This window comes from Myxine glutinosa, chromosome 7 (genome assembly GCF_964187855.1).
Source record: "Myxine glutinosa chromosome 7, kmMyxGlut1.1, whole genome shotgun sequence".
Lineage (NCBI taxonomy): Eukaryota > Metazoa > Chordata > Myxini > Myxiniformes > Myxinidae > Myxine > Myxine glutinosa.
In genome coordinates, this window is record NC_136267.1 from 97,929,466 (window position 1) to 97,955,996 (window position 26,531).

At 44.6% G+C, this 26,531-nt stretch overlaps 1 protein-coding gene across 6 annotated transcripts in view; it reads right to left on the minus strand.

Moving 5' to 3' along the window:
- Positions 1-26,531, minus strand: part of LOC137431455 (rho GTPase-activating protein 21) — a 111,603-nt gene that overhangs the window by 53,916 nt on the left and 31,156 nt on the right. For all 6 annotated transcript variants that reach the window (XR_010985274.2, XR_010985272.2, XM_068122789.2 and 3 more), the window contains 3 exons: positions 13,533-13,594; positions 7,435-7,529; positions 7,094-7,215 (listed from right to left, as the gene is read on the minus strand). Coding sequence is in view for 4 of the 6 variants with exons in the window: in XM_068122789.2 (XP_067978890.2) it covers positions 7,094-7,215; positions 7,435-7,529; positions 13,533-13,594 (279 nt within the window). In the remaining 2 variants the exon portion in view is untranslated. The remainder of the gene's footprint in view (positions 1-7,093; positions 7,216-7,434; positions 7,530-13,532; positions 13,595-26,531) is intronic.

A 26,531-nucleotide genomic window follows, 5' to 3' on the forward strand; every position in this document is an offset into this window, starting at 1 on the left:
ATCGACGTGGGAGCCCCAGCTCCTTCATTGGTGACCTACCGACATGGACACGGCAGTCGCCCTTAAACTGCCTACCTTCTGGGAGGCTCACGCGGCGGTTTGGTTCGCACAGGCGGATTCCCTGTTCGCCCTGTGAGGCATCACGGCTGACGACACCCGCTTCCACCATGTGGTAGCAGCGCTCGGTTCGGCCACCGTGGCCCGCGCCCTGAGCCTCCTCGAGAGCCCGCCAGCCGCTGACAAATACGGCGCGATTAAGAAGCTTCTCCTCGACGCTTTCGCCCTCCCATTGGCGGAACGCGCACGGCGCCTGCTCGACCTGCCCGAGCTCGGCGACACGCGCCCTTCCGAGCGAATGGACTACATGCTTTCACTGCTCGGCGAGCACTCTCCGGCATTCCTGTTCCGGGAGCTGTTCCTCCGTCAGCTGCCTAACCCGGTACGCCTCGCCCTGGCAAGTACGATGATCACAGATCCCCGGGCCCTTGCCAGAGAAGCCGACAAGATCTCCGCCGCAGGACAGCGCATCGCAGCGGCGACATGGGACCCACCGCCGTCCGACGCAACACCCATGGCGCCCGAGCACCCGGCACGGTCGATGACCGAACTGCCGACGCAATTGGCGGCCGCTACACCGAGCCGACCACCTCCAGCACGACGACCGGGGCCTCCACCTGACCAAGCATGGTGTTACTATCATGCCAGGTTCGGACAGAAGGCCCGGACATGCCGACCCCCGTGCACATTCGGCAGGCCGGGAAACGGCCGGGACGGCGTTCATTACCAGCCATGAGCGCCGGCCACACGGGCAACTTACTGTTCATCACGGATAAAGCGTCCGGACGGCGCTTCCTGTGCGACACCGGCACCCAACTGAGCATCATACCCGCCTCTGACCAGGACAGGCAATCCGCGGTTTGCGGCCCCTCCTTGGTTGCGGCCAACGGATCGACCATCCGCACCTTCGGCCCGCGCAACGTCACCCTCTGCTTCGGCGGCCAACGCTTTGCTTGGACGTTTGTAACCGCAAACGTGCCCATGGCTCTGCTAGGCGCCGACTTCCTCTGCGCACACGGACTGCTGGTGGACGTCCAACGGCGTCGTTTAATCAGCGCCGAAACCTTCAGCTCCCTGGTATGCACATTGAGCAGCTCCGCGCCGACCGAGCTGGCATGCGCCGTCCCGGCGGCGAACGAGTTTGCTCGCCTGCTCACGGAGTTCCCGGCCCTCACGCGGCCGACGTTTTCGGCCGTCGCAGTACGGCATGGGATCGAGCACCACATACCAACCATGGGCCCGCCGGTCTACGCCAGGGCCCGCCGCCTCGACCCAGCCAAGCTCGCCGTGGCGAAGGCCGAATTCGACGCGTTGGAGCACCTCGGCATCGTGCGGCGCTCCGATAGCGCGTGGGCCTCGCCACTGCACATCGTGCCAAAGCCGGGGGGTGGATGGCGCCCGTGTGGCGACTACCGCCGTCTCAATGACGCTACCACCCCCGACAGGTACCCGATCCCGCATATCCAAGACTTCTCCGCCCGTCTGGCGGGACGGGTCATTTTTTCGAAAATTGATCTCATACGGGGATATCACCAGGTACCTGTCAGGGCGGCCGACGTCCCTAAAACGGCAGTCATTACGCCGTTTGGCTTATTCGAATTCTTGCGGATGCCGTTTGGTCTCAAGAACGCGGCTCAGGCGTTCCAGCGCTTGATGGACGGCGTGCTGCGTGACCTGCCGTTCCTTTTTGTTTACCTGGACGACATCCTCGTCGCCAGCACGTCCCGGGCCGAGCACCTCCTCCACCTCCGAACACTGTTCGGGCGCCTCAGCGAGCACGGCCTCATCGTCAACCCGGCCAAATGCCACTTCGGCACGACGGCCGTTGATTTTTTGGGCCACCACATCACCAAGAACGGGGCCGTGCCGCTGCCAACCAAGGTCGAGGCTATCACCACGTTCCCGCGTCCCCGCACCATAAAGGCCCTGCAGGAATTCCTGGGAATGGTGAATTTTTATCACCGCTTTGTGCCCCGCGCTGCTCAACTCATGCGGCCCCTCTACGAAGCCCTCCGGGGCAAGCCGGCCAAGCACGACATCGCCTGGTCCGCAGCAATGGATGCGGCCTTCCAAAGCTCAAAGCGGGCCCTCGCCGACGCAACACTGCTCGCTCACCCGGTGCTCAACGCTCCCATCGCCCTCACCACGGATGCCTCCGACTACGCGGTGGGCGCCGTACATGAGCAATGGGTGAACGGGGTTTGGCAGCCACTCGCTTTTTTCAGCCGGCAGCTCCGGCCGAACGAGCTCAAATACAGCACGTTTGACCGGGAGCTCCTCGGTCTACACCTGGCCGTCCGCCATTTCCGCCACCTCCTGGAGGGCCGACCTTTCACGGCGTTCGTCGACCACAAGCCGTTGGTTTACGCCATGGCCAAGGTCACGGAGCCGTGGTCGGCCCGCCAACAGCGCCACCTCTCCGCCGTGTCGGAGTTTACCACGGACATCCGGCACGTCGCCGGCAAAAACAACGCCGTGGCCGACTGTCTTTCCCGGGCCAGCGCGAACGCGGTCCACCTGGGCGTGGACTTTGCGCTTATGGCGGCGGACCAAACCACCGACACCACGGTGCAAGCCTTCCGGGCGGCGGACACGGGCCTCCGCCTGGCCGACATCCCCTTCGCGGACACTGTCCTGCTCTGCGACATCTCCCAAGGCCAGCCTCGCCCCATCGTGCCCGTCACCTGGCAACGCCGCATCTTCGCCTCCCTCCACGGCCTTTCCCACCCGGGCCAGAAAGCTTCCCAGAAGCTGGTGTCGGCGCGATTCGTCTGGCACGGCCTTCGTCGGGACGTCCGCGATTGGACCAGCACCTGCACGGCCTGCCAACGGGCCAAGGTCCACCGACACACCCAGGCCCCGCTGGCACCTTTCACCGTGCCCGAACGGCGTTTCGACCACGGCAACGTGGATCTGGTGGGCCCCGTCCCCCCGTCACGGGGGTTCACACACCTGCTCACCATGGTGGACAGGACCACCAGGTGGCCGGAGGCCGTTCCCCTCGTCTCCACCACCACCGCCGACGTGGCGCAGGCTTTCATCGCCACCTGGGTCGCCCGCTTCGGCGCACCGGCGGACATCTCGTCAGACCGCGGACCACAGTTCACCTCCGAGCTGTGGGGCGCGGTCGCCCGCAACCTGGGGGTCAAGCTCCACCGTACTACGGCCTACCACCCCCAAGCAAACGGGTTGTGCGAGCGATTCCACCGCTCCATGAAGGCCTCGCTCATGGCCGGCCTTCAAGACGGCGGTTGGGCCGACCGGCTGCCGTGGGTCCTTTTGGGCCTCCGCACGGCCCCCAAGGAGGACCTCCAGGCATCCACCGCCGAGCTTGTCTATGGCCAGGCGCTACGCGTCCCGGGCGAATTCGTGCCCGACGCTACCAGTCCCTGGTCCGCAGCTCACCAGCGCTCGGACCTCCAGGAGGCCGCCCGACGGTTTGCCCCCGTGCCAACATCCCACCACGGTGACCCCCAGTCCTACGTCCCCCCAGCACTTCGCACAGCGGAGTATGTTTTTGTGCGTCACGACGCACATCGGGGGCCACTCCGGCCGCCGTACGACGGGCCTTTCCGGGTGCTGCAACGGGACGACAAGTCGTTCGTCATCGACATCGGCGGCAGGTCGGACCGGATTGCGGTGGACCGCCTCAAGCCGGCGCACATGGACGTCGACCACCCACCACGGGTGGCCCTTCCGCCACGGCGAGGCCGCCCACCGTCCACGGTGCCCCCCACTCGACCGCCCACCACCACACCGGACCCCCTCCCACGACCCGCCAGGGGTCGCTTCGGCCGGGTCATCAGGACCCCCCTCAAATTGACCCTGCCGGTGCAAGTCGATTCTGGGGGGACGTGTGTAGCGGCTACCGCTGGGTTTTGACAATCGCCTTGCACCTATCAAGGACGCGGAGCGATCACCATGCCGGGCTCATCCAGGACGCCCGGGCAGGCCCGCGCTCAACTTGCCAGGCCTCGGTCGGGACGCCCGGGCAGGCTCGCCCTCAACTTGCCAGGCCGCAGCCAGGACGCTGGGCTACGCCCCCTCTCGCCTTTCCTGGGCAAACGCTCCGGGATAATATGTATATATATATTGCTGCCCGATAAACGGGCTTTTCAGAGTGCCTGAGTGTTTGGTTTGATTAAAGCAACTCGGATGAATTCCAGCTTTTTGTCGCGTCCATTCTTCCGATCGACGTGGGAGCCCCAGCTCCTTCAATACAGTAATAAAGCCCTTTGGAACAATATAAGGGTAAACCATTGTCTTCATATAATGACCAACATGCATCTAAATGATAACTAGAAAGGCACTCAGATGAGCGCATACCTCCTCCAGGCTGAACTGTTTATGTTTTGTATCCCACTGATAGCTCGGATCTGGATTCGGACCTGAACCAAAATTCAATCGGCTTGTTCTGGTCACATAACCATCTCATCCGCCCGGTTTTGGCACAAGTCACCCACAAGTTGTTGAACTATCATGCTCTAAATTTCTCAACGTATATCAAATATCGTTTTTGGCCCATTGACTCAATGGTGAAAAATCACTTGATAAATTAAAATAATTATCGTATCCAGATCCGGATCCAGTTCTTCACCAAAATCAAATTGATTCGTCCTTGTCACACACATGTCCACCAAGTTTCTTCCGTATTCGTCCATAACTTTTTGAGATATCCTGCGCTATATCGTTTTAGTCCTATCACACAATGATAGATTCGGGTAGAATCACTAAAAAAAATTATCTGATCGGGATCCAGATTCGATTCTTCACCAACATTGAATCCAGTCTTTCTTATCACACATCCCAACCTGTCAACCAAATTTTGGCCGAATCTGTCCACAACTTTTTGAGATATCATGCTATATATTGTGCTTTAAAAATTCTCAGATCCATATTCGGATCTTCACCAAAATATAATCATTTTCTCTTGACTTTGGAACAAAAAAAAAATCCTGAAAAAAAAGAATCACATTGTCTCACCCTGTCACTCCAGAAGGATCGTCAATGACCTGTCTATTTCCATGGTCAACCACTGCAAGAGGTTCAGTCTCTTGAAACTTAGGCCTCACCATCAGTCCTGATCTCTCAGGTGCCAACCACATAGCAAATCGGACCTCCAAAGCCAGCTGCACACTGGGCATTCTCCATTGGTTCGAATATTTCCTTGGAAAATCACAGCTACTCACAATCTACAAAATCTTTGTCCATAACTCAATGGAGTACTGCTGTCCCCTATGGGTTGGCGCCCCAGCATTACATCTGTCTCTTCCACATTCTGTGGAATACAATACTCTCAACGTTATTAGAATCTCCCGCGACGAGACCAAATCACATATCACAGGCAGGTCAGTTGTCTGTTTTTTTAACCACGTCTTCTCCAATATTCCTCCCTCTACTCTCTTAGTCCTCCGACCCTCCCTACCATCTCCACGGATGCACGTGTTCTTCCAGCTACCCCCTTCTGGTTAAACTTCCAAAATCCAGGCTTACTGCCTTGCTTTTGTTCCTCACTTTACCTGTCTAGGGAACCACCTTCTAGATGCCGTTCTTTGCCACTTTTCCATGTAGGGCTTCAAGCAAGCTTTGCACGGCCAACTTGTGTCATCTTTCATCCTGACAGATGAACTTTATTTACCCCTGTTAACCCCATCTAACCCCACCTTCTTACTTACTGGTTTTAGCGATTCCTCTCTCTCCCTATCTTCCTTTCCTGTTCATTTGTTCCCTTGCTGGTTGTGCTCAATTGTTTCCCTGTTGCCACACCATCAATTTAACCTTGCTCTTTCATGAGCCTTGCTCTTGGAGAGAAAATAAACTGTGATGATAATTTAGGAAGAAATATTTTCTATGCAAAACAGTCACTCCCATTTTATGCCTTTTGAGACACCTATTTTTCAGCCCATCGACTGTGTCTTTACATTTGTATGTTAAGCATCAAGATCTCATTGATTATATAAATGACCAGAATACAACAACAACAACAGGCATTTTAAGGCCATTTACCCTGCTAGAGCGGGGGTTAGCCTTGCGATCCCCATGACAATCTTCTCCATTTTGCCCTATTTTCTGCATCTCACCTTGTTAACCCCCTTGCCCGCATTTCTTCTTCCACCATCTTTAGCCAAGTCTTTCTCGGTCTTCCCCGTCCTCTACTTCCTTCCACATTCATTTCCATCACTCTTCTCAACCAGTCACTTTCATCCTTCCTCAACACATGACCAAACCATCTCAACCTGTTTCTTTTCACAACATCCATCACAGGCTCTATTCCCATCATCTTTCGCAATTCATCATTTGTCTTCCTCTCTCTCAACGATACTCCGCACATCCACCAAACCATTCGCATTTCCACCCTTTGCAGCTTTCGTTGCTGCTCTACATTCATGACCCATGCCTCGCTCCCATCAATCATAACACTTCTCACACATGCAGCATACACCTTTCCCTTCAGCTTCAACGACACTCCCCTCCTCATCAGCACGCCACTCAGTTCCCGAAACTTCTTCCATGCACATCTCACTCTAGCAACCGTTGCCAAGTCTGATCCACCTTTTCCATTCAGCATGTCTCCGAGGTAGCAAAATGTTTTCACACCTTCCAGCTTCACGCCGTCTCCAAGATCCAACTCAACATTCCCTCCATCTGCAGCTCCCTCTGTGCACACCTTACACTTGAATGTAGCTGCCACACTGGTTAATGACCCTCTCAGAATGACCTCCGGTCAGAATAAATGACCAGAATGAAAAGTATAAAAAAAATATGATCCATTAAAACAAAATAAAGGGGTATAAAATAGGTTAACAAGCTTTATTTAAACGGAGTACTGTTACATAGTATATTGCGAATTCCTCATAATAACGGAAGTATAGAGTTAAGGTAAATCTATATCGATTGAACTAAGCAAGAAACACTCTAGTCATGAAAACATTCTCAGTGGATCCAAAAGCACATTAAAAGGCATCACACAGGATCGGAGCGCATTAGAAACATAGCTGCCTACCCGAAACACATGTGCATGATAGGAATTGCTCACTTTGTGCTTTGAAGTGGTAGCACATTCTTCTAAACGTACTCCAAAGACCTTGCGGGTCTCAGGTGGCGAGCGACCACCAATCTGCCGTAGGATTTGCTGGAACCCCTTCCAAGGGCCCCTGTCTGCAAATGTATGACATCAAATTGAGCACACGCAAATACACACGGACATACACACACACAAACACACACATGCACGCACATACATACACATACAGCTTTAATCATTCCTTTCCTGAGTCATATCTATGCAGTCAGATATCACCAAATCATTGTACATCTCTTTAATCCAATCAAAATTCCTCTCCTTGTCTGACTTGTACCATGCACTGTGTGGTGCACCTTTTCCTGGTTCTGTGCGCTCTGGCTCCACCACTCGGGGCTTTATCTCCACAGTAGGTATTTGCTCATCCATGGCCTCCTTTCCAAGCGAAGAGCTGATGGCAAAAAGTAGTTCGTATGAGTAAGAAGTCATATGAGATGAAGACCTAAATGTGACCCTGAAGTTAGAAATCCTTAGACTAAAACACATAGAAATAACATTTGGTCATCTGATTTATGTAAGGCATGCTTTGTGTCAGATTATGTGACCATGAGTGTATGTATATATTGCCATATTCAGAGACAAAGTACTGCTAAACTACAGGTTTGTGTTCTGATTCATGTTCTACCGCATTCAAAATATAAAATTCAATCAAACTGGAATGGCACTTGGTAGAGAGCATACATCTGCCAGGCTGAACAGTTTACACTTTGTATTCCACTGATAGGTCATATCTGGATGCAGACCTGAACCAAAATATAATCGCTTCTTCTTGACATCCAACCAAGTCATCAACCTAGTTTGGTCATAATCCGTTCACAACTTTTTGAATAATGGTTCGCTCTATCACTCAATGGTGAAGAATCATGAAAAAATTAAAATTTTCTCAGATCCGGATCTGCATTCGGATCTTCACCAAAATTTAACAGATTTGGCCTTGTCAGACACCCAACCCGTCCACCAAGTTTGGTCCGAATTCGTCAATAATGTTTCGAGATATCGTGTTACATATCGTTTTTGGCCCTTTCTCTCAATGGTGAAGAATAAATAAAAAATTGTAGTGTCCGGATCTTCACCAAAAGCTAATCAATTCGTCCTTATCACACATCAACATGTCCACCAACTTAAGTACAAAACCGTCCACATCTTTTTGAGATATCTTGTTCACGAAAAGACAAAAACAAACAGACAGACAGAGGTGAAAACACAACCTCCACCCACCTTAGGTAACGAAGGTAATTAACCAAGGTACATGGGCATTTTAATGGATATACAGGAGGCGACATTTTAAGAACAAATTGCATGACAAACCTAACAATGCCATACCATAAACCTCATACAATCTCAAGTGGTTATTTTTACTTTTGTATTTTTACTTTATTTACTTCGTTATTCTAAACGAGTGGACCATCGTGTTCTGATACTTAGATACTTTTATTACCACTTGGGAGACACCAGCAAACCGCTCAGCCAATCCCTTGCCAGGAAACTGCTTTGCCAATATATACTATTCTATCAGGAAGGTGGATACATCTGATTAGTTTGGACTCGTGAGTGGTGATAGTGATACAATCAGATGGGATTTCAACCTGGGATCTCAATATCATGGAATAAATATTCAGACCACTACGCAACTTATGAGTTGCACCACAAGAAGCATCCGCATACGTGTCTACCCCTATTACATTCTTGCCTGTGCATCTAAAATTACATCTTACCCTTCTGCTGCATGTCAGTATTTTCGGAGTATTACTCTTAATTTGAAAATTTGAAAGGTCTTGCCCACACCTTCGTAGGCGTGGGTAAGACCTGGTTATATAATGTTCTACTTTTTCCTGCACTCATTCGATCAACATTGTATTGGAGAAATGCAAACTAGATCTACGCTGTGAAGAATTATTTTTTTGGGAAATCTCAAATTAATGGCTTCATGGGCAGCTACAGACCTCCATGACAGCATGCATGTACCATTAAATAGACTTCAAAAGTCATGCGTTGTAGATTATTGACATTCCTCAAGCATTTTTTTCCCAAACATTTGGTCAATGTCGAAAACTAATGGGATTTATCAAAGGCCTACATTTTCCTTTTTTAAGCCAATGTTCACTGTGACTCCTCTGATCTGTTTCCTTATGCAGACAATGAAGCACTTGTTTCACACTACCTAAATCCTACGGTGGCTGTTTCATAATCACTAAAGCCCATGATGCCAGTTTCATACCTGCTAAACCCCACCGTGCCTGTTTCATACCCACTAATCTCTGCAGTGCCTGTTCTATACTGGAAAAGCCCCACGGTGCCCGTTTCATACCGGATAAACCCCATAGTTCCTGCTTCATATCCAATAAACCACAGAGTAATTCTTTAATACCGGATAAACCCCACAGTGCCCGTTTCATACCCACTAAATGCCATGGTACTCGGTTCATTCTCATTAAACTTCACAGTGCTTGTTTCATACCCACTAACATCAAGATGAATTTGCCATTTCTCATTATACATTTGCACATTAATTTGCAAATCCTCATTGATGACAAAGTCCACAAGCACACCTTAAAAATGGGACATGTAGATTTTACATTTAAATAACGAAATAACTAAATAAAGGGAGTGGAGATGGTAAAGTGTAAATAAATTAATTTATAAATCAAAGTATATGTATATATGTATAAATCAAAGTACATATATGTATTCGGAGTATTACTCTTAATTTGATATACAGGAGGCGACATGCTAAGGAGTAGGTAGTTTTGACAGTCAAATGAATATGAATAAATAAATAATTCAAGATGGTATGTTACTAGTGGAGATGACAAACTGTATATAATGAAATAAATAATTAAAGCTTAGGTGTTGGTTGTGAAGATGGCGAAGTGCATAAAATAAATAAATAATTAAAGGTTAGGTGTTGGTTGGGGAGATGGCAAAGTGCATAAAATAAATAAATAATTAAAGGTTAGGTGTTGGTTGTGGAGATGGCAAAGTGCATAAAATAAATAAATAATTCAAAGTTGTGTGCTGGTATTGGAGATGGCAAAGTGTATATCAATAAATAATGGTTTTAATTGCCAAAATTTGGAAATAAAATCGTGGGTCACATGACTTTTGGCACTGATCCTAAAATCACTTCACATGCCTCATGCCCAGATTTATTGCATACATGTGCCGAATATGAAAGAAATGCCTCCAGCCATTTTGGAGTTGACGGAAGGTAGAGGTGAGCACCCAAAATTTAAGCCCCCAGCTTGGCTGACGTCTGATTGGGAGCTAAGGATATGTGGACAAATTGTGGAAAATAAAATAATGCAAACTTAGAGATTTGAAAATAAAATGGTGGAGGTGGAGATCATTTTGCATATTGGTGTTTATTTCAGAAAAAGGACTCATGGATACCTCTCTTCTTTCTCTGGGACATATTTCTCAGTCAGAAATGCAACACGACTTTACCCATTGCCCCACCAAGCTACGCAATCAGATAACACTGATGAACACATGAAAGCTTAAACCAACAAGAAGTCTTGAGCAGATATTTCAGATTTCAAGAAAACAGACTAATGCAAGCATAGCAAGTTACCATACAAGTTTGGAGAGGAGATGACATCAACAGTAGGGAAGATAAAAGACTTTTGCTCAGAAATGGAGATACCAATAAGATGAGGAAAGTAAAAGAAAACAGAGAAGCAGAAATAAAGAAAAAAGGGGGAAATTAAAAAGGAAGTAAAAGAAAAGAGAGAAACAGAAATAAAGAACAATAGTAGGAAATTCAAAATAAAGTAAAAGAAAAGAGAGAAACAGAAATATAGAACAATAGTAGGAAATTCAAAATAAAGTAAAAGAAAAGAGAGAAGCAGAAATAAAGAAAAAAAGGAGTAAATTCAAAAGAAAGTAAAAGAAAAGAGAGAAGCAGAAATTTTTAAAAAGGACATTCAAAAGAAAGTAAAAGAAAAGAGAGAAGCAGAAATAAAGAAAAACGGAGGAAATTCAAAAGAAAGTAAAAGAAAAGAGAGAAGCAGAAATAAAGAAAAACGGAGGAAATTCAAAAGAAAGTAAAAGAAAAGAGAGAAGCAGAAATAAAGAAAAACGGAGGAAATTCAAAAGAAAGTAAAAGAAAAGAGAGAAGCAGAAACAAAGAAAAAAGGAGGAAATTCAAAAGAAAAGAAAAGAAAAGAGAGAAGCAGAAATTTTTAAAAGGACATTCAAAAGAAAGTAAAATAAAAGAGAGAAGCAGAAATAAAGAAAAACGGAGGAAATTCAAAAGAAAGTAGAAGAAAAGAGAGAAGCAGAAATAAAGAAAAAAGTAGGAAATTCAAAAGAAAGTAAAAGAAAAGAGAGAAGCAGAAATAAAGAAAAAAAAGGAGTAAATTCAAAAGAAAGTAAAAGAAAAGAGAGAAGCAGAAATTTAAAAAAGGACATTCAAAAGAAAGTAAAAGAAAAGAGAGAAGCAGAAATAAAGAAAAACGGAGGAAATTCAAAAGAAAGTAAAAGAAAAGAGAGAAGCAGAAATAAAGAAAAAAGGAGGAAATTCAAAAGAAAGTAAAAGAAAAGAGAAAAGCAGAAATAAAGAAAAAAGGAGGAAATTCAAAAGAAAGTAAAAGAAAAGAGAGAAGCAGAAATAAAGAAAAAAAGGAGGAAATTCAAAAGAAAGTAAAAGAAAAGAGAAAAGCAGAAATAAAGAAAAAAAGTAGGAGATTCAAAAGAAAGTAAAAGAAAAGAGAGAAGCGGAAATAAAGAAAAAAAGGAGGAAATTCAAAAGAAAGTAAAAGAAAAGAGAGAAGCAGAAATAAAGAAAAAAGGAGGAAATTCAAAAGAAAGTAAAAGAAAAGAGAGAAGCAGAAATAAAGAAAAAAGTAGGAGATTCAAAAGAAAGTAAAAGAAAAGAGAGAAGCAGAAATAAAGAAAAAAAGGAGGAAATTCAAAAGAAAGTAAAAGAAAAGAGAGAAGCAGAAATAAAGAAAAAAAGGAGGAAATTCAAAAGAAAGTAAAAGAAAATAGAAAAGCAGAAATAAAGAAAAAAGGAGGAAATTCAAAAGAGAGTAAAAGAAAAGAGAGAAGCAGAAATAAAGAAAAAAAGGAGGAAATTCAAAAGAAAGTAAAAGAAAATAGAAAAGCAGAAATAAAGAAAAAAAAGGAGGAAATTCAAAAGAGAGTAAAAGAAAAGAGAGAAGCAGAAATAAAGAAAAAAAAGGAGGAAATTCAAAAGATAGTAAAAGGAAAGAGAGAAGCAGAAATAAAGAAAAAAAGGAGGAAATTCAAAAGAGAGTAAAAGAAAAGAGAGAAGCAGAAATAAAGAAAAAAAAGGAGGAAATTCAAAAGATAGTAAAAGGAAAGAGAGAAGCAGAAATAAAGAAAAAAAGGAGGAAATTCAAAAGATAGTAAAAGGAAAGAGAGAGCAGAAATAAAGAAAAAAAGGAGGAAATTCAAAAGATAGTAAAAGGAAAGAGAGAGCAGAAATAAAGAAAAAATGAAGAAATTCAAAAGAAAGTAAAAGAAAAGAGAGAAGCAGAAAAAAAGAAAAAAGGGGGAAATTCAAAAGAAAGTAAAAGAAAAGAGAGAAGCAGAAATAAATAAAAAGGAGGAAATTCAAAAGAGAGTAAAAGAAAAGAGAAGCAGAAATAAATAAAAAGGAGGAAATTCAAAAGATAGTAAAAGGAAAGAGAGAGCAGAAATAAAGAAAAAATGAAGAAATTCAAAAGAAAGTAAAAGAAAAGAGAGAAGCAGAAATAAAGAAAAAGGAGGAAATTCAAAAGAAAGTAAAAGAAAAGAGAAGCAGAAATAAAGAAAAAAGGAGGAAATTCAAAAGAAAGTAAAAGAAAAGAGAGAAGCAGAAATAAAGAAAAAGGAGGAAATTCAAAAGAAAAGAAAAGAAAAGAGAGAAGCAGAAATAAAGAAAAAATGAAGAAATTCAAAAGAAAGTAAAAGAAAAGAGAGAAGCAGAAATAAAGAAAAAGGAGGAAATTCAAAAGAAAGTAAAAGAAAAGAGAAGCAGAAATAAAGAAAAAAGGAGGAAATTCAAAAGAAAAGAAAAGAAAAGAGAGAAGCAGAAATAAAGAAAAAGGAGGAAATTCAAAAGAGAGTAAATGAATTTGCCTGCAATCCATGTCCTTGGTGCCACCAATTTCATTTATATGACAAAAGCAATAGATGTTTAAATAAAAGAGAAGCTTATTGTATAATAAAGCATGGAATTTTAACAATGGTATTCTTGGTCAAGTTCCAGGCAGAAGGCATGTGACAGCACAGGTGCTCAAGGTAGGCTGCTTGTTATTTTTATTTGGGTCATCTTCTACCTTCGTGACTCCACTTGTTCGATTTACAAATGTTAATACTATGCTTCACGGCCATCTACCTTCAGTCATTGTTTTCCCATTCCCAGGTCCCTCATCTATCATTTACTTACCGGGTCCGTGTTCCATATTGACTCCACTGAACATCATTGCACACATTCCTTGACAAAGTTACCTGAAAAACAGACACATTATTGTCACTAATGATGCCTATTAATAGATGTGTGCAGCACGTGGGTATTTGTTTGCATCGTAGCTGGGAGCACAGCTGTTCCATCAATTCAATGGTCCCTGTTGGTTATAGAGCAGGAATTTCGAATCTGTCAGGGCGTCGGTGATAGCTCTCCTACTCTTGTGAAGGACACCGTGGGATCTTTAATCCCACGGTGTCCTTCCAAACATAGTGCAGTACTACCAACTTATGCCTGCAAAACGGGACTCTCAGTTTAACGTCTATCGGAGGGACAGCACACATTTTGAGGAATCACCCTGCCTGTGAAACACCACAAATGGCAGTTTATAGCTGGGTCTGGATTCGAACCCAGGCTAGACTGCTGAGAGATGAGTGTGCATACCTCTAGGCAATCCTGCCAGCCACTCATTTCCATGCATCATTCAAAAGTGGAAAATAAAATATAGGAAAGTAAATACTATAATAACAACATAATCCAATTCCTGGTAATATATTGAATGCTGAGAAAAATCAAAGTGGAATAGCAGCATCAACTGAGAAGTGGAATATTCCCATTTGAGTTTGCTTTGGCCTCAAATCCTGGAGGATTCAGATCAAACTCCAAAACTGTCCTCGTGTTTCAAAGGAAAGGGATTGTTACACCATTAAATATATGATCACTATGAGGAGCGTTAAGATGTTCGATCTCCGAGCTTGTGTACTAGCTTGTAGATGATAAAGATTTTTTGTCATTTAAAAAAATAGGTAATTGTGTGCACAATACCAAATTTCATGCCAAAGACCTCTCTATGGTCCAATCAACTAAGTTGAGTTACAGATGCCACCAACCTTCAAACTATTAATCACAAACAAAATGTAATTATTAATGTGCAGGGTGTGGTTATAAAGTCCAGTTGCCCCCCCCCCCACCAACCCCCCCTCACCAATCATCATCTACTCTGGTATGTTTCGTATATACAGTCACGTGAAAAAGTAAGTACACCCCATGAAAATTTTGACTGTTTCAACACATTTCAACATACAGCTATTTGATCTTCATTTCAACAATATTGATAGATAAAGGTGATATAATATAACAAATATCATGAAACATTTACATTTTGTAGTCCATTGTATAATTTAAATAAACATAAATGCAAATTTCGCATGTGGAAAAAGTAAGTACACCCTTGGCTCTAATAGGTGGTATTGCCCACTTTGGCAGAAACAACCTCAAGTAGGTGTTTCTTATAACTGTCTACCAGTCTCTGACATCGACTGGGAGAAATTTTTGCCCACTCCTCCATGCAGAATTCTTTCAGCTGTGCGATGTTTGAGGGGTTTCTTGCATGCACAGCTCGTTTCAAATCCCCCCACAACATCTCGATGGGATTTAGATCCGGGCTTTGACTTGGCCATTCCACAACCCTCCATTTCTTTCTTTTCAACCATTCCTTGGCGGATTTACTGGTATGTTTAGGGTCATTGTCATGTTGCAAGGTCCGCCTTCGGTTGAGCTTCAACTTTCCGACAGAGGGCCTCACATTATCCTCAAGCACCCTCTGGTACAATGAAGAATTAATAGTGGATTCTATGATGGTGCGCTGCCCAGGCCCTGATGCAGCAAAGCTGCCCCAAACCATAATATTTCCACCACCATGCTTTACAGTTGGTATCAGGTTCTTGTGGTCAAATGCTGTCTTTGGTTTTCGCCAAACATGTCTTCGGGTACTGTGGCCAAATAGCTCTACCTTTGACTCATCTGTCCAGAGCACATTGTTCCAGAAGTGCTGGTCTTTGCCGAGGTGTTCATTGGCAAACTTTAGTCTCGCCATGATGTTCTTTCTGGAGAGCAAAGGTTTTCTCCTGGCACACCTCCCATGTAGATCAAATTTGTACAGCCTCTTTCCAATGGTAGACTCGTGCACTTTGACATCAACAGTGGCAAGAGCTACCTGTAGGTCCCGTGATGACATTCTGGGGGTTCTTAGAGACTTCTTTCAGCATCTTGCGGTCTGCTCTCGGGCTGAACTTGCTGGGGCGGCCTGGCCTGAACAAGTTGGCAGTTGTTTGGAATCTTCTCCACTTGTAGATGATCTTCCGGACAGTCGAATGATTGATTTCAAATTGTTTGGAGATGTTTTTAAATCCCTTCCCAGACTCGTAGGCATCTATAGCCTTCTTTCTGAAGGCCACAGAGAGCTCTTTTGATCTAGACATGGTGACGCCGCACACTTCAACAACAAAGAGCAAACCAAACTAAATGTCTGAGGTTTAAATAAGACAAGTTCCTCCAAGATCCTCTCTAACGATGTTCTAATCATTTGCACCTGAGCTGATGCACCTGATTCTAATTTTAGGTATTTGAAGTAGTGATAAATGTAGGGGTTTAAGGGCCTATCTCATTGGCGGAGACGTCGCCGTGACTGCCGCGACTGATCAGTCGCGGCAACTCGGGCAACTCGGGCGACTCGGGAGACCAAAAAATGGCTTGCGCTCTCACCAAGGCGACGCCAGGGCGACGTCTACGCCAGGGCGATGATATTCATCACTACTCCTTTCGCTACATTTTTTACATATTTTTGCATGTACGTATTTATTTTAATGCAATTAAATATAAATTCAATGCAATTTAAATATACACTCACATGTAGGTAGGGGCTTCTTGATCTCCTCGAAGATGTTCTGCATATCAACAAGGAAGGTTTCAACCGCTGCTTTCTTGTATTGGTTATCTTTGTATCTTGCATACGATTTATCGTAAAATTCCGGATGATCCTCCCAGACGTCAGCCATTGCCTCTTGATGCCCCTCTTTCCAATCATATTGTTTTCTAGTCGGATCGCAGCTGGAACCATGTTCCTCATCTTCTCTAGCATCAACTGCTGCCTCAGCATCCACAAACTGCGCTGAAGCTGCTACAACTGCTTCATCCTCCTTCTTCTTGCCCTTCCGGCCCCCACTGCCCTTGGGTGGCATGGTGGAAGGACAGTACTACTCTGGAGTTGGAGCTGTCCCCTGGCAAGACAAGATGGTGGGGCCTCTTCCAAGGCAGTACAAGGAGCAGCAGCAGTAGCAGGAACAAGTACCAAATGATGAAGACCTTGACCGGATCCTGTACCTGACTTGGACCAGGAGTGAAGGCGTCTCGATGATGCCAGCACGCGCTCAGTCACGTGGTCTCTAAAGTGGGTCAAGCAGCGTCAAGCAGCGTCGCGGAGACGTCGCCGCATCGTCGCCGCAACGTCGCCGCAACGTCTCCTCAGTCTCCTTGGTCTCCAGCAGTTGGCGGAGACGTCGCGGAGACGTCTCCCCAGTCGCGGACAAAATTAGTCTCCGCGACGTCGCCGAAAAATCGAACATGTTTGAATTTCCCGCGACTTCCCGGAGACCCGGCTAGTCTCCAGGAGACGTCGCGGAGACGTCTCCGCAACCAGCGGAGACTCGAGTCGCCACCAGGTCGCCACCTAGTCTCCAGGCCAATGAGATAGGCCCTGTACTTACTTTTTCCACATGCGAAATTTGCATTTATATTTATTTAAATTATACAATGGACTACAAAATGTAAATGTTTCATGATATTTGTTATATTATATCACCTTTATCTATCAATATTGTTGAAATGAAGATAAAATAGCTGTATGTTGAAATATGTTGAAAAAGTCAAAACTTTACATGGGGTGTACTTACTTTTTCATGTGACTGTATAGTCAACCCTCGTTAATCTGACCACATTTAATCCGGAAAGCTCGCTATCCGACCAAAACATCCAGGAACACATTTCCACCATTCATTTTATCCCTCTAATCTGCAAAATCGTTTGTCTAACAATCTCGCTAATCCGACATTGGGTGCTGGGAACAAAGTAGTCTGGATTAACGAAGGTTGACTGTATGTTCATGTTAATGTTGATGTTAAAATGTTAAGCTTAAATAATAAATGTAAGCCTTTTCTCTTATAGGTATGAGACCTTTCTCTTATAGGGAACCCGATCGAAGCAAGGGTGGAAATCACTCCATTTATGACGACGAAACGTCTGATGCCTGATGTGGAGATCGGTTTCTGAGATTTGGGACATGGAATGTAGGGACAATGACAGGGAGATCAGGAGAGGTGGTGGAAGTATTGGTCAGCAGAAGAGTGGACATTTGTTGTGTGCAGGAGACGAGATGGAAGGGAAGTGGTGTGAGAATGGTGAAGGGTAGGCAGGGACAGAAATACAAGTTTATGTGGCAAGGGTGCCCCGGAAGGCATGCATGGTGTTGGTGTCCTGTTTTCTGAGGAGTGTGTAGACAGTGTGGTGAGTGTGGCGAGAGTGAGTGAAAGGTTGATGATTGTGAAAATGATGATTGGAAAGCTCTTGGTGAATGTCATCTCGGGATATGCTCCGCAGGTCGGTAGGAGCGATGAAGAGAGGGTCAGGTTCTGGTGTGCGATAAAGAAGCTGATGGAAAACGTGAAAGATGATGAAGTTGTTGTGGTAAGAGGAGACCTAAATGGTCATGTGGGAAGGAGTATGGACGGTTTTGAGGGAGTTCATGGGGGTTACGGCATATGGTGTGAGGAATGGAGAAGGTGAAAGGATTTTGGAGTTTGCTGATGGAGCTGGTTTGTTGATTTGTAATACTCAGATCCAGAAAGAGGATAATAAGCTTGCTACATACACGCCAGGTGGGTCGACGACAACCGTTGACTACCTGATGGTGCATAGGCGAGATAGGGGGCACCTTCGGGACACAAAGGTGATCCCGGGGGAGGAGGCTGTTTCACAGCACCACTTGGTTGTCTGCGACATAAGGGTGAAAAGTGCGAGGAGAGCTCGGCAGGTGAAGTACCAATCGAGAATGAAGGTGTGGAGGTTGAAAGAGGTGACAGTGAGGGAGGCATTAAAAGAGAGGCTGAGTATGGCAGAGGATGATGTGGTTGAGCTTGAAAGTGGTTGGATGTCAATGTAAGATAGTCTGTTTGGAGCCGTTGGTGAGGTATGTGGATGGACTAAAGGACCACCGAGGCATTCGGAAACATGGTGGTGGGATGATGAAGTTGGAAAGAGGATTGATGAGAAGAGGAAGAAGTTCAAGGAGTGGCAGAAGGCGAAGGGTGCGGGGGCAGAAAAAGCAGAGCATGAAAGTTATAAGGCAGCCAAGAAGGCTGCAAAGAAAGTGGTAGCAAAGGCGCAGAAGGCATGCAGGAAAATGTTTGGAGAACGCTTGGATTCGGAAGAGCGTCAGAGAACGGTATTCAGGATTGCAAAGCAGATAGCGAAAGAGAGGTGTGATGTGATGGGGGTGAGTTGCTTGAAGGATGAAGTGGGACAAATCATTGTGGACCCAGATGGATTTAAAGGAAGATTGAAGAGATCTATGGAAATGCTGTTGAATGCAGAGAATGAATGGGATGGCAACATAGAGAGTAACCCAGTTTTAGGACCGGCAGAGAAGATAACTGAGAAGGAAGTGGAGGAAGCGATAAAAGCAATGAAGAGTAGACAAGCGGGAGGGCCGACGGGAGTTGTGGGAGATGTGTTGAAGGCAGCGGGAAGTTGGGGTGTGAAGAGAATGACAGGGATCTGTAATCTGGTGGTGAAAGAAAGCCGCATTCCAGTGGATTGGGAACTGAGTACCCTCCTCCCTCTATACAAGGGGAAAGGTGACCCTCTGGAATGTGGCTCATATCGAGTGATAAAGTTATTGGAGCATGGAATGAAGGTATTGGAAAGGGTGTTGGAGAGGAGGATAAGGAAGAAAGTGAAGATCGACGAAATGCAGTTTGGATTTATGCCAGGAAGAGGAACGACAGACGCGCTATTTATTGTAAGGCAGTTGCAGGAGAAGTACACGGAGAAGAGGAAGAAGTTGTTTCTTGGGTTTGTTGATCCTGAGAAAGCATTTGATAGGGTTCCACGCGAAGTAGTGACATGGGCATTGAGGAAGTTAGGAGTGGAGGAATGTTTGATCAGAGTAGTGATAGCAATATACGAAAGAGCGCGCACACCTGTAAGGACAAAGGACGGGAACAGTGGTGAGTTTGAGGTGAAGGTGGGAGTGTATCAGGGGTCGGTACTAAGTCCACTACTATTTGTAGCTCAGATGGAGGTGCTGGCTCGGAATGTAAAGGAGGGTTTGCCGTGGGAGTTGTTGTATGCAGATGATCTGGTGTTGATTGCAAAAAGTATGGATGGACTGATGGAGAAGATGAACAAGTGGAAGGAATGTATGGAGACAAAAGGTCTGAAGGTGAACATCAGAAAAACAGAGGTGATGGCAAGTGGTAAAGCATGTGGTGAGGTGGAAAGAACTGGGAAGTGGCCGTGTGCTGTGTGCAGGAAGGGTGTCAGAGTGAACTCCATTCAATGTACAATGTGCGCTGAGTGGGTTCATCAAAAATGTAGTGGTCTGTGGGGGTCATTAACCAGTGTGGCAGCTACATTCAAGTGTGAGGAGTGCACAGAGGGAGCTGCAGGTGGAGGAAACGTTGAGTTGGATCTTGGAGATGGCATGAAGCTGGAAGGTGTGAAAACATTTTGCTACCTAGGAGACATGCTGAATGGAGAAGGTGGATCAGACTTGGCAACGGTTGCTCGAGTGAGATGTGCAAGGAAGAAGTTTCGGGAACTGAGTGGCATGCTGACGAGGAGGGGAGTGTCGTTGAAGCTGAAGGGAAAGGTGTATGCTGCATGTGTGAGAAGTGTTGTTGGATGAGACTGTGATCCCTGCGAGAATAAAATGGCAGACCAACGTAATTATTTGCTGTGGAAGAACGTGCAGTACTGAGCGTATGGGCTTACAAACGACCTCAGTTAGGAAAGACTATGTAATGGATGATATTCAAAACGACTTTAATTCATAATTTACATTTATACCTATTTTGTGCGCATTGTATTCATTTATCAAGTTCTGTGCAGAGGGTAACGGAACTTTGTAAACAGCCCTGTAATATTCATTTTTCTAAGGATTTAATGTTTTAAGCCTTGGAAGCAGGATCAAAACTAACAACAAAAACAAAGTGAAAACACAAAACTCTTGTGATCATCTGAACTATTATGAACATTTTTGTACAGAATAATGGGACAAAACAAATCAGGTGAAAAAAAAGAAGATTTTACAGCATGGCCCAACCGGCAAAGTCATCTAGAATAGGATTTGTCTGTCCATATGTACAGTATGTCCCTCACAAACGTACACCAATCAGAGCTGAACGTCTGGTCACCAAACAGGGGTGATGTGATATGATTATGTCTGTGATGTCATTACGGTGTAAGACAGCAGACTCCACACACCACCATTTTGATTCCTGTGCCATTCAGGCCGAACATATCGTCGAACCTGTCATATATCACAATCGCCATGCTCTACTTTTACATTTTCATTCAGTGTGAAACACAAACAAACCGATTGTTACAATGACCATCAAATATCGAAAGCATCGGCATTATGGGTCTTCCAACGACACAGTACGTATGGGCCTTATGCCTCATGCCGTCATGTCTCACCTTCAGGCCGCTTCGGAAAAATTAGCCCAGGTTTATTAATACAGTAACATCGTTTTTGTAATAATAATAACGTTAATAATAACAATATAGTAAATATAATCATAACACTGCAATCCATTTGTCGTGACTGCAAAGTGACTAAATCGAAGTGGTGTATGGTTGGTTTATTGTTGACTCGAAACATAGAATAAACCAGTGTCTCAATGCAATCTCTTCACTTCCATGGTAACAGACAGCTTAGAGACTAAATGTACTTCAAAAAAATTTAATACTTCCATTATTTGCAAACTGGTATCGCTACCAAGGTCATTCTATCCTCTTCAACTAAAGTATCAAACAAACTCCAGCTTCACCGCTGTTGGACTTTTGGTCTTGTTTTAATAAAAAAGGAATAATAATATAATGCAATTGTCTTTAAAAAGTACATACACAAATATTTAAAAAGTAAAAAAACTCATTCCATTGTTCTAACATATAATCGGTAGAGGCATCTCATTGAGATTATCCGTTCCACCATGAAAGTAATATGTCAGGGCTAAATCTAATCCATAGACATAGTAATTCAAAAAGTCTGGTTCTGCCTCATCATACGCAAGTATATCCAACAAAGTTCACTCTTATCATTGTTATAATGTGACATTTCTAAACACCATTCATTTTTGCGAATGACTTCTTTATTGACAAGGAAAAATGACCGCAAGAACACAGTTTCATAATTTTACAGCAGTTAGTGTGGATTAAAAATTATCTTTCTCCTGATGTCATAGGGTCAGGGCAAAGACCGGCCTGCCCATAACACTCACCATTATTACCCAGTCTCCACAACTCAGAAGCCAATTTTCAGAGGCTTATTAACAAAAAAAAACCCGTAATCTCTTCCAGGTTTGCGTAACCTTAACCCGGAAAAAACCCTTCATTTTACGTCTCATCAAGATAACATCACTTGAAATGTTGGCATTCGGACTGCCTGCTAGCCCGCCCCATCTCACTCCCAGTATGGATTGAGCAACAGGTGTGCTGGTCGTGCAGTCGTGCATAACGACTGAGCCCACACACATAAATGGTGGGAAGGGACAGTGAGATTGGCAAGAATCGAGATGAAGCAAGAGAAACAAAAGCCAGGGAGAAAAAGACAGAGACAAAGCGAGAAAGAGAGAAAGAAAGAGGGGGGAGAGGGGAGGGGAGGAAGAATGTATAAGATAGACTACTAATATCTACATATATATATACGTATATATACAGTCACATGAAAAAGAGGTACACCCCATGTAAAGTTTTGACTTTTTCAACATATTTCAACATACAGCTATTTGATCTTCATTTCAACAATATTGATAGATAAAGGTGATATAATATAACAAATATCATGAAACATTTACATTTTGTAGTCCATTGTATAATTTAAATAAACATAAATGCAAATTTCGCATGTGGAAAAAGTAAGTACACCCTTGGCTCTAATAGGTGGTGTTGCCCCCTTTGGCAGAAACAACCTCAAGTAGGCGTTTCTTATAACTGTCTACCAGTCTCTGACATCGACTGTGAGAAATTTTTGCCCACTCCTCCATGCAGAATTCTTTCAGCTGTGCGATGTTTGAGGGGTTTCTTGCATGCACAGCTCGTTTCAAATCCCCCCCACAACATCTCGATGGGATTTAGATCCGGGCTTTGACTTGGCCATTCCAGAACCCTTCATTTCTTTCTTTTCAGCCATTCCTTGGTGGATTTACTGGTATGTTTAGGGTCATTGTCATGTTGCAAGGTCCACCTTCGGTTGAGCTTCAACTTTCCGACAGATGGCCTCACATTATCCTCAAGCACCCTCTGGTACAATGAAGAATTCATAGTGGATTCTATGATGGTGAGCTGCCCAGGCCCTGATGCAGCAAAGCTGCCCCAAACAATAATATTTCCACCACCATGCTTTACAGTTGGTATCAGGTTCTTGTGGTCAAATGCTGTCTTTGGTTTTTGCCAAACATGTCTTCTGGTACTGTGGCCAAATAGCTCTACCTTTGACTCATCTGTCCAGAGCACATTGTTCCAGAAGTGCTGGTCTTTGCCGAGGTGTTCATTGGCAAACTTTAGTCTTGCCCTGATGTTCTTTCTGGACAGCAAAGGTTTCCTCCTGGCACACCTCCCATGTAGATCAAATTTGTGCAGCCTCTTTCTAATGGTAGACTCGTGCACTTTGACATCAACAGTGGCATGAGCTACCTGTATGTCCCGTGATGACATTCTGGGGTTCTTAGAGACTTCTTTCAGCATCTTGCAGTCCGCTCTCGGGCTGAACTTGCTGGGGCGGCGTGGCCTGAACAAGTTGGCAGTTGTTTGGAATCTTCTCCACTTGTAGATGATCTTCCGGAAAGTCGAATGATTGATTTCAAATTGTTTGGAGATCTTTTTAAATCCCTTCCCAGACTCGTAGACATCTATAACCTTCTTTCTGAAGGCCTCAGGGAGCTCTTTTGATCTAGGCATGGTGACGCCGCACACTTCAACAACTAAACAAAGAGCAAACCAAACGAAATGTCTGAGGTTTAAATAAGACAGGTTCCTCCAGGATCCTCTCTGATGATGTTCTAAGCATTTGCACCTGAGCTGGTGCACCTGATTCTAATTTTAGGTATTTGAAGTAGTGATAAATGTAGGGGTGTACTTACTTTTTCCACATGCAAAATTTGCATTTATGTTTATTTAAATTATACAATTGACTGAATTATACATTGTATAATTATACAATTATGCAATGAACACCCTGGTGTTGGGCTAGCGGCTAGGATGCCGGCTTAGGATCCTAGGATCCTGGGCTCAAATCCCGGTCGATCGCTGAATTAACACCAGGGGGGTTGACTCAGCCTGTCATCCTTCCGAGGTCGGCTAATTGAGTACCAGTTCACTGGTAATTCCCTGTTTGTCGCTAAAGGTGGCAAAAAGGGCTGGCGTCAGGAAGGGCACCCGGCCATAAAACATTGCTTCAAAAAGGGGACCAAAAAAAAAAAAACAACAACCACGGTTCCCGAAAAAGGCCAACCCCCGCTTTGCGGGGAAAAATGGCCTCTAAAGGTGTTTTTTTTTTTTTTACAATAGACTACAAAATGTAAATGTTTCATGATATTTGTTATATTATATCATCTTTATCTATCAATATTGTTGAAATGAAGATCAAATAGCTGTATGTTGAAATATGTTGAAAAAGTCAAAAGTTTACATGGGGTGTACTTACTTTTTCACGTGACTGTATATATATATATACTCAGAGGCAAAAGTTAGTGTGACATGGAATTTTTTCATTGGTAATCTTGTGAATGAATTTTTGGATTTGAACCAGAGAAAGAGTGTGTTAAAATGGTCGAAGAAATGCAACCAAGCAGTTGTTGTTCGAATTGCACGAAATTTGCAAGAAGCATGACATATTCGAGAAAAATGGCCAGCAATGTTCACTTTAAAAGGCCAGACAACCAGACGCTTATCATTTCCACTCAATGCAGTCTTAAGAAGTGCAGAAGTCAGAAAAACACCTCTATTCATCGTTCTGGAACAAGTTCGACATGCCACGCCTCGGGGAAATGGTTCTTAATCAGTACAATGTTAATGTGTTACCCTGGATCCTGGATCCTGGACCCTGGATGTTACCCTGCAAGATCCCCTGATTTGTCACCCATTGAACACGTCTGGGATGAAATGGAGTGACGTTTACGACGTCATCCGAATCCTCCAACAACGCTGCAGGAACTCCGCCAAATCCTTCCTCGGATATGGAATGATCTTCCCCAGGACTTTCTTCGACGTGTAGTGGCCTCAATGAGGCGAAGGTGCCAGGCCTGCATCAATGCACAAGGTGGACACACTCGCTACTGACCGTGTGAACTTGCTTGTGAACCCCCTCTTGTGTTGTGGCTCATTTGCATATGCCAGGTGCGTTGTTCTTATGGACTGTTGATCGTTACCATACCTTGAAACATTTGTCTTTCCATGTAATAACATTTCATTCGCGGCAGTAAAAGTTTAACACTGATTCTGTTTGTTGTTCGTGTGTCACAATAACTTTTGCCTTTGAGTATAATATATACTCGCTTGGCTCGCCTCACCACGCGTCGTTACTGAGGAGCAGGCTTATTTTAGCTGAGGATAATGACTGTACCTGAATTGTTGTGTTGTGTTGTGTGTTAAATACTTTACCTCACCACCAAGTAATTCAAAACAACTCACCACCACGAAATTAAAAACACCTCACCACCACGAAATTAAAAACACCTCACAGCCACGTGATTTAAAAACACCACCACCACAAAATTAAAAACACCTCACAGCCACGTGATTTAAAAACACCTCACCACCACAAAATTAAAAACACCTCACAGACACGTGATTTAAAAACACCTCACCACCACGAAATTGAAAACACTTCACAGCTACGAAACACGAAATTAAAAACACCTCACAGCCACGTGATTTAAAAACACCTCACCACCACGTAATTCAATACACCTCACCACCGCGTAATTCAATACACCTCACAGACACGTAATTCAATACACCTCACCACCACGTAATTCAATACGCCTCACCACCACGTAATTCAATACACCTCACCACCGCGTAATTCAATACACCTCACCACCACGTCATTCAATACACCTCACCACCACGTAATTCAATACGCCTCACTAACGCGTAATTCAATACACCTCACCACCGCGTAATTCAATACACCTCACCACGGCGTAATTCAATACACCTCACCACTGCGTAATTCAATACACCTCACCACTGCGTAATTCAATACACCTCACCACCATGTAATTCAATACACCTCACCACCGCGTAATTCAATACGCCTCACCACCGCGTAATTCAATACACCTCACCACCGCGTAATTCAATACACCTCACCACTGCGTAATTCAATACACCTCACCACCATGTAATTCAATACACCTCACCACCATGTAATTCAATACACCTCACCACCATGTAATTCAATACACCTCACCACCATGTAATTCAATACACCTCACCACCATGTAATTAAATACACCTCACCACCGCGTAATTCAATACACCTCACCACCGCGTAATTCAATACACCTCACCACTGCGTAATTCAATACACCTCACCACTGCGTAATTCAATACACCTCACCACCATGTAATACAATACACCTCACCACCGCGTAATTCAATACGCCTCACCACCGCGTAATTCAATACACCTCACCACCATGTAATTAAATACACCTCACCACCGCGTAATTCAATACACCTCACCACGGCGTAATTCAATACGCCTCACCACCACGTAATTCAATACACCTCACCACCGCGTAATTCAATACGCCTCACCACCACGTAATTCAATACGCCTCACTACCGCGTAATTCAATACACCTAACCACCGCGTAATTCAATACACCTCACCATGGCGTAATTCAATACGCCTCACCA